At 44.2% G+C, this 9,655-nt stretch overlaps 1 protein-coding gene across 1 annotated transcript; it reads left to right on the plus strand.

Annotated features, from left to right (window-relative positions):
- Nucleotides 1–4,331: 4,331 nt before the first annotated feature.
- Nucleotides 4,332–9,449, plus strand: LOC131271166 (uncharacterized; the record flags this gene model as incomplete). Its single annotated transcript, XM_058272555.1, has 2 exons — nt 4,332–5,216; nt 5,517–9,449. Coding segments are annotated over exons 1-2 (4,818 nt in total), but the record flags the coding sequence as incomplete, so codon positions are not given.
- Nucleotides 9,450–9,655: the final 206 nt, after the last annotated feature.

The following is a 9,655-nucleotide window of genomic DNA, read 5'->3' on the forward strand; positions in this document are numbered from 1 at the left end:
TCTCATTCTCTTTAAAGTAACCTTAAGCACCTTCTAAACAACATTTTGCATCGTCTCATTCTCTTTAAAGTCACCTTAAGCACCTTCTAAACCTCATTTTGCATCGTCTCATTCTCTTTAAAGTCACCTTAAGCACCTTCTAAACCTCATTTTGCATCGTCTCATTCTCTTTAAAGTCACTTTAAGCACCTTCTAAACCTCATTTTGCATCGTCTCATTCTCTTTAAAGTCACCTTAAGCACCTTCTAAACACCATTTTGCATCGTCTCATTCTCTTTAAAGTCACCTTAAGCACCTTCTAAACACCATTTTGCATCGTCTCATTCTCTTTAAAGTCACTTTAAGCACCTTCTAAACACCATTTTGCATCGTCTCATTCTCTTTAAAGTCACTTTAAGCACCTTCTAAACACCATTTTGCATCGTCTCATTCTCTTTAAAGTCACCTTAAGCACCTTCTAAACCTCATTTTGCATCGTCTCATTCTCTTTAAAGTCACCTTAAGCACCTTCTAAACCTCATTTTGCATCGTCTCATTCTCTTTAAAGTCACTTTAAGCACCTTCTAAACACCATTTTGCATCGTCTCATTCTCTTTAAAGTCACTTTAAGCACCTTCTAAACACCCTTTTGCATCGTCTCATTCTCTTTAAAGTCACCTTAAGCACCTTCTAAACACCATTTTGCATCGTCTCATTCTCTTTAAAGTCACCTTAAGCACCTTCTAAACACCATTTTGCATCGTCTCATTCTCTTTAAAGTCACTTTAAGCACCTTCTAAACACCATTTTGCATCGTCTCATTCTCTTTAAAGTCACTTTAAGCACCTTCTAAACACCATTTTGCATCGTCTCATTCTCTTTAAAGTCACTTTAAGCACCTTCTAAACCTCATTTTGCATCGTCTCATTCTCTTTAAAGTCACCTTAAGCACCTTCTAAACACCATTTTGCATCGTCTCATTCTCTTTAAAGTCACTTTAAGCACCTTCTAAACACCATTTTGCATCGTCTCATTCTCTTTAAAGTCACTTTAAGCACCTTCTAAACCTCATTTTGCATCGTCTCATTCTCTTTAAAGTCACCTTAAGCACCTTCTAAACCTCATTTTGCATCGTCTCATTCTCTTTAACGTCACTTTAAGCACCTTCTAAACCTCATTTTGCATCGTCTCATTCTCTTTAAAGTCACCTTAAGCACCTTCTAAACCTCATTTTGCATCGTCTCATTCTCTTTAAAGTCACCCTAAGCAATTTCTAAACACCATTTTGCATCGTCTCATTCTCTTTAAAGTCACTTTAAGCACCTTCTAAACCTCATTTTGCATCGTCTCATTCTCTTTAAAGTAACCTTAAGCACCTTCTAAACACCATTTTGCATCGTCTCATTCTCTTTAAAGTCACTTTAAGCACCTTCTAAACCTCATTTTGCATCGTCTCATTCTCTTTAAAGTCACCTTAAGCACCTTCTAAACACCATTTTGCATCGTCTCATTCTCTTTAAAGTCACTTTAAGCACCTTCTAAACCTCATTTTGCATCGTCTCATTCTCTTTAAAGTCACCTTAAGCACCTTCTAAACACCATTTTGCATCGTCTCATTCTCTTTAAAGTCACTTTAAGCACCTTCTAAACCTCATTTTGCATCGTCTCATTCTCTTTAAAGTCACCTTAAGCACCTTCTAAACCTCATTTTGCATCGTCTCATTCTCTTTAAAGTCACTTTAAGCACCTTCTAAACACCATTTTGCATCGTCTCATTCTCTTTAAAGTAACCTTAAGCACCTTCTAAACCTCATTTTGCATCGTCTCATTCTCTTTAAAGTCACCTTAAGCACCTTCTAAACCTCATTTTGCATCGTCTCATTCTCTTTAAAGTCACCTTAAGCACCTTCTAAACACCATTTTGCATCGTCTCATTCTCTTTAAAGTCACCTTAAGCACCTTCTAAACCTCATTTTGCATCGTCTCATTCTCTTTAAAGTCACCTTAAGCACCTTCTAAACCTCATTTTGCATCGTCTCATTCTCTTTAAAGTCACTTTAAGCACCTTCTAAACACCATTTTGCATCGTCTCATTCTCTTTAAAGTAACCTTAAGCACCTTCTAAACCTCATTTTGCATCGTCTCATTCTCTTTAAAGTCACCTTAAGCACCTTCTAAACACCATTTTGCATCGTCTCATTCTCTTTAAAGTCACTTTAAGCACCTTCTAAACACCCTTTTGCATCGTCTCATTCTCTTTAAAGTCACTTTAAGCACCTTCTAAACCTCATTTTGCATCGTCTCATTCTCTTTAAAGTCACTTTAAGCACCTTCTAAACCTCATTTTGCATCGTCTCATTCTCTTTAAAGTCACCTTAAGCACCTTCTAAACACCATTTTGCATCGTCTCATTCTCTTTAAAGTAACCTTAAGCACCTTCTAAACACCATTTTGCATCGTCTCATTCTCTTTAAAGTCACCTTAAGCACCTTCTAAACCTCATTTTGCATCGTCTCATTCTCTTTAAAGTCACCTTAAGCACCTTCTAAACACCATTTTGCATCGTCTCATTCTCTTTAAAGTCACTTTAAGCACCTTCTAAACCTCATTTTGCATCGTCTCATTCTCTTTAAAGTCACCTTAAGCACCTTCTAAACCTCATTTTGCATCGTCTCATTCTCTTTAAAGTCACTGGTGCATAAACTACAACCTTAAGCACCTTCTAAACACCATTTTGCATCGTCTCATTCTCTTTAAAGTCACCTTAAGCACCTTCTAAACCTCATTTTGCATCGTCTCATTCTCTTTAAAGTCACCTTAAGCACCTTCTAAACACCATTTTGCATCGTCTCATTCTCTTTAAAGTCACCTTAAGCACCTTCTAAACACCATTTTGCATCGTCTCATTCTCTTTAAAGTCACTTTAAGCACCTTCTAAACCTCATTTTGCATCGTCTCATTCTCTTTAAAGTCACCTTAAGCACCTTCTAAACACCATTTTGCATCGTCTCATTCTCTTTAAAGTCACTTTAAGCACCTTCTAAACACCATTTTGCATCGTCTCATTCTCTTTAAAGTCACCTTAAGCACCTTCTAAACCTCATTTTGCATCGTCTCATTCTCTTTAAAGTCACTTTAAGCACCTTCTAAACCTCATTTTGCATCGTCTCATTCTCTTTAAAGTCACCTTAAGCACCTTCTAAACCTCATTCTGCATCGTCTCATTCTCTTTAAAGTCACCCTAAGCACCTTCTAAACACCATTTTGCATCGTCTCATTCTCTTTAAAGTCACTTTAAGCACCTTCTAAACCTCATTTTGCATCGTCTCATTCTCTTTAAAGTAACCTTAAGCACCTTCTAAACACCATTTTGCATCGTCTCATTCTCTTTAAAGTCACTTTAAGCACCTTCTAAACCTCATTTTGCATCGTCTCATTCTCTTTAAAGTCACTTTAAGCACCTTCTAAACACCATTTTGCATCGTCTCATTCTCTTTAAAGTCACTTTAAGCACCTTCTAAACACCATTTTGCATCGTCTCATTCTCTTTAAAGTCACTTTAAGCACCTTCTAAACCTCATTTTGCATCGTCTCATTTTCTTTAAAGTCACCTTAAGCACCTTCTAAACCTCATTTTGCATCGTCTCATTCTCTTTAAAGTCACCTTAAGCACCTTCTAAACACCATTTTGCATCGTCTCATTCTCTTTAAAGTCACTTTAAGCACCTTCTAAACACCATTTTGCATCGTCTCATTCTCTTTAAAGTCACTTTAAGCACCTTCTAAACCTCATTTTGCATCGTCTCATTCTCTTTAAAGTCACCTTAAGCACCTTCTAAACACCATTTTGCATCGTCTCATTCTCTTTAAAGTCACCTTAAGCACCTTCTAAACACCATTTTGCATCGTCTCATTCTCTTTAAAGTCACTTTAAGCACCTCCTAAACCACATTTTGCATCGTCTCATTCTCTTTAAAGTCACTGATCAGGCAAAAATTGACACTCAAACACGTAAACAAAAACATAGGCAATTATGGCAATTACGGCCATAATTGATTTATAGGGCCGAACCCGTTACGTCAAAAAGGGGAACTAAAAGGGAGTTACAAAAAGGTTATAAAAGATAGTTGCAATAAAGCAAAACTCTCTCTTCCACCAAAAATCACCCGGGTAATTATAAAACGCAGCTGAAGCCATCCGAAACATACCCCGAAAGAAAACTCGCGCAAGAACATTGGTGCCGTGACCAGGATTCTTGAAATACGAACGTTGGTTAACTTTATCTTCGCGATTTCGGGCCGTTTTCATTGCGCGATACCATAAACGCTACGTACGCCGTTTTTCGATTCAAAATGCCCGCGGAACCCATCATCCTTTCGTCGAGAAGAGCGATCCTTCTCGTTTCACTTAGCCGTTACGAAAGCTTCGTTCGCGATTTTCAACAAGACCGTGATCTTGTTGAAGTAGAAGCCAGAATATCCAAGTTCGAAAGGTTATGTGAAGATCTTGAAAAGCTGCAGCAGGAGCTTGAAGACGGAGCTACAACCGAAGAGGAGGTCAAGCAAAATGAAGCTCTTCGCGCCGATTTCGAGCCTCGTTTGATACGGGTGGAAGCAGAACTGAAGGCAAAAAGACCCTCACAAGGCTCGTCATTTAATGCCACCGGTAATTCCTTGGCTGGTATTAAACTTCCGACCATATCACTGCCTCAGTTTCATGGGGATTACATGGAATGGCTTACGTTTCGGGACACGTTCGAGTGTCTGATTCACGACAACCGTGATCTTCCCGCCATCCAAAAGTTTCATTACTTGCGCGCAGCGATTAAGGGTGAAGCAGCACAAGTGATAGAAGCGATCACTATTAGCGCGGCAAATTACGAGATAGCGTGGCAGGCATTAACGGCGCGCTACTCCAACGAATATTTATTGAAAAAACGTCACTTGCAAGCACTGTTCACTATGACGCCCGCGAAAAGGGAAACCGCGACCGCACTGCACCTCTTAGTGGACGAGTTCGAACGGCACAAGAAAACCCTTGACCATCTTGGGGAAAGGACGGATACATGGGGTGTTTTGCTGGAACACTTGTTGTGCACCAAGTTGCCAACAAGCACACTGAGGGACTGGGAGGAGCACGCATCAAACGAAGAAAGCCCGACGTATGCTAGCCTGATTGTTTTCTTGCAGCGCCGTATGCGAGTGCTTGAAACGCTATCGGTGAACAAGGAGCAGGATGTCAGTTTTAGCGAAGCGCAACATCATACAAAACGGATGCCACCCACGCGGCTAGGAAGCTTTGCAGCGGCATCAAATGCTGTACGCAAATGCTCTCTGTGCGATTCAGAGCATTTTATTGCAAAGTGTTCCCGATTCATTGCATTGAGCCCGAACGAACGCCATCGCACCGTAATGAACGCACGATTATGTTTGAATTGCCTTCGAGACAATCACCGCGCCCGCGACTGCACTTCGCAGTACAAATGCCGCCACTGTAATTCACAACACCACACTATGTTGCACTCACACACGTCACAGGATCACTCTGCCGGAACATTCTCCACTGCCATGCCAGCTGCGAGCATTGGACCAGCCACTAACGATCACACGGCAAATCTTCAGCGAACTTTCGCAGCAGCAATGGAGCGAGCACCAACGCAGGTTTTGCTCCAAACTGCCATCATCAATATAGTTGATTCTTTCGGATTAGTTCATCCAGCTCGAGCACTTTTGGACAGTGCCTCGCAGCCTGATATGATAAGCAGTCAGCTCGCTCATCGACTGAGGCTAAAAAGAAAGAAGGTTAATGTTATGCTGCAGGGTGCAGGCCAATCTACCCGTCCGCTGAAAGAATCCGTTCACGCGAAGATTGCCTCACGAACGAAACAGTTTGAAGTGGGTGTCGAATTTTTGATTGTCGACAAGTTGATGGCTAATCTGCCGCTGCGGGACGTTAACACGACGAGCTGGAACATCCCGTCCGAGTTGATCCTAGCCGATCCAGAGTTCTACAAATCTTCGGCAATCGACATTATTCTTGGCGCTCGACATTATGCTGCTTTCTTCGAAGGTAGCGCCCAGCTCAAACTAGCACCTACCCTTCCAACTCTGCAGGAAAGCGTATTCGGATGGGTCGTCACTGGTTCGATTGGATCGCCAGAGCCTTCGGAAGGCACTTCTAATGTTGCTCACACGACAGCTGTAATTTGTATGACAACTCTAGAAGAATCCATCGAGCGGTTTTTCAAATCAGAAGAGTTATGGTTCAACGATGGCTACTCACCCGAAGAACGCCAATGTGAGGCTATTTACCGAAACACAACCCAGCGGGATCCATCGGGTCGATACATAGTTCGTCTTCCGAAGCAACCAGATTTCTTTGACAAACTTGGACTGTCAAGGGATATGGCTTTGAACCGCTTCATACTTCTCGAAAGAAGACTCCAACGTGATCCAGACCTAAAAGAAGAATACCACAAGTTCATGAAAGAGTACTTGGAACTGGGGCACATGACTCCCACGTCTCCAGCAGACAATGATCACGGGTATTACTTACCGCACCATCCCGTTTTGAAAGAATCTAGTACGACGACAAAGCTCCGGGTCGTTTTCGACGGATCAGCGAAGACATCTACTGGATATTCGCTAAACGATGCATTGCGTGTCGGTCCAGTAGTGCAAGACCAGTTGCTGGATATAATTCTTCGTTTTCGCACCTACAAAGTAGCGCTCGTTGGTGACATCGCGAAAATGTACAGGCAGATAGAAGTCCATCCTGATGACCGTCGGTTTCAACGCGTGTTGTTTCGATTCTCACCGGATGCTTCAGTGGAGACTTACGAGCTGAATACGGTGACCTACGGGCTTGCTCCATCTTCTTTTTTGGCTACGCGTACGTTGCTGCAGTTGGCCGAGGATGAAGGCACGAACTTTCCGCATGCTGCACAAGCTTTGGTTCAAAATTTCTACGTGGACGACTTCATCGGTGGTGCTGATTCAGAGGAGCAAGCAAAGCAGCTACGAGAGGAGCTCGATGAATTGTTAAAAAAGGGTGGATTCTCTCTGCGAAAATGGACCTCTAGTAAGTTGGCCGTGCTCTCTGGTTTGACGGAGGATCAGATCGGAACGCAGTCAACGCTTCAATTTATGCCCGACGAGAAGATAAAGGCACTCGGTATCGCTTGGGAGCCCGAAGCTGACGTTTTATCCTTCGAGTCGCGGATCGACGCCGACACCAGCTACCCCACAATGCGGTTAATATTCTCTGGCATCTCCCGAATGTTCGATCCGATAGGATTGATATCGCCGATCATCATTCGCGCTAAGTTGCTGATGCAGGAATTGTGGGTGCAGAAGCCTGGCTGGGATAATCCTGTTCCTGACAGCATCTACAAAAAGTGGACATCAATTAAATCCGACTGGCCAATTATTTCCGGTTATAAAAGTGATCGCTACGCTCTCTTACCTGATTCTCGCGTTCAGTTACATACGTTTTGTGATGCCTCCGAAGCCGCGTTCGGTGCATGTATTTACTCGCGTTGTGAAAACAAACAAGGACACGTACGAATCTCGCTATTGGCATCGAAGTCACGTTTAGCACCACTAAAACGGGTTACATTACCGCGATTAGAACTTAATGCAGCCGTTACAGGAGCGCATTTATACGATCGTGTGAAGCAGGCGATGGGACTCGAATCAGCGGAGTCATATTTTTGGTCCGACTCGACAGTTACGCTGCATTGGCTGAGTTCACCGCCCAACAATTGGAAAACGTATGTAGGCAATCGCGTCGCGGAGGTGCAAGCCTACTCACATCTCCATCCCTGGAAACACATTGCGGGATGTTCGAATCCTGCTGATTTGGTATCACGAGGCGTGACCGCAGCAGATTTCGTGAAAAGTGCACTGTGGAGCAGCGGTCCAGAGTGGTTAATTCGTCCAGCGTCTGAATGGCCAAATTCAACACCAACGGTTGCGGATGGTGCCGAGCTAGAGATTCGTCAAGTGAGTGCAGCGGTTGCCGTCATCGAGACAGTGCATCCTTGGTTCGAGCGGTACTCATCATACACCAAGCTTCTACGCGTCATTGGGTATTGCCTTAGATTCGTGCGCAATGCTAAGGAGAAGTGCCGTACTCGCCGCGATCCATTGGAGCTCCCAGCGTCATCAACTATCACTCCGGACCTCATGGAAGCTGCTAAAACTGTGCTATGCAAGCTGGCACAGCAAGACGCATTTCCAACGGAGCTCGAGCGGTTGAGGAAGCGTGAGGTGGTTCCAAAGCGCTCACCACTTAGACGTCTGAGCCCGTTCATCGACAGCGAAGGAGTTATGAGAGTAGGAGGACGCCTCAAGCTCTCACAACTGCCTTATCAATCGAAACATCCAATTCTTCTGCCCAAGAAGCACATCTTCGCACGCCGCATCGCAGAGCACCTTCATAGAGAACTCATACATGGTGGCGGAAGATTGCTGCTTTCCCAGATTCGCGAAGAATTTTGGCCACTCGAAGGACGACATCTGGTGAAAAGCGTCGTTAGACACTGCTTACGATGCATTCGCCAACAGCCCATACTTGAGCAGCAACAAATCGGGCAGTTACCATCATCGCGGATCACACCGAATCGACCGTTCGCGACCATCGGAGTGGACTATGCTGGGCCGATCTACCTACGACCGATCCACAAACGAGCAGAGCCCGCCAAAGCATACCTCTGCGTATTTGTTTGCTTTGCTACGAAGGCTGTTCACCTGGAACTAGTGGGTGATTTGACCACTGCTGGTTTCCTAGCATCACTTCGACGGTTTGCATCGCGCCGAGGACGTCCGTCCCATATCTACTCGGACAACGGTAAAAACTTCGAAGGCGCAGCCCGGGAGCTTAGTGAGCTATTCGAGATGCTCCATGATGAGGAGCAAAGCAACATCATCGTTTCGACTTGTGCTGATATGGGCATCACTTGGCACTTCAGTCCACCAAGGGCTCCACACTTTGGCGGATTGTGGGAAGCTGCAGTGAAGACCGCCAAAAGACACCTGTTTCGCCAGCTGGGCAGCACGAGACTGCCTTATGAAGGATACATCACTGTGCTGCACCAAATAGAGGCAGCAATGAATTCGCGTCCGCTGTTACCTATGTCGGACGACCCCAACGATTTAGCCGCTTTAACACCTGCACATTTTCTTATAGGTACATCCATGAACGCCATCCCCGAGCCGGACTATTCAAACCGAAAGACGTACACCCTGAGCGAGTGGCAGAAGTGGCAACTGCTCGTCCAGCGCTTCTGGAAACATTGGGCCAGCGAGTATCTACAAGAGATGCAAAGGGATACGATGAAGACCTGCAGCAATTCAGATTTCTCACCTGGCAGACTGGCAATCCTGATGGACGAGGCTCTTCCTACAACACAATGGCCACTCGCGCGGATAGTTGAGACACACCCCGGCACGGATAGTTTGACACGTGTGGTAACATTAAGAACTGCAAAGGGAATTTCGGTTAGGCCAATCGCTAAAATTTGCTTGCTACCGGAGGCAACAAACTGAGCTTATCACCACGTGGAGAATAATTGTTGACGAGTGTCAAGGGGGCGGAGGATGATCAGGCAAAAATTGACATTCAAACACGTAAACAAAAACATAGGCAATTATGGCAATTACGGCCATAATTGATT

This window comes from Anopheles coustani, unplaced genomic scaffold (genome assembly GCF_943734705.1).
Source record: "Anopheles coustani unplaced genomic scaffold, idAnoCousDA_361_x.2 U_108, whole genome shotgun sequence".
NCBI lineage: Eukaryota > Metazoa > Arthropoda > Insecta > Diptera > Culicidae > Anopheles > Anopheles coustani.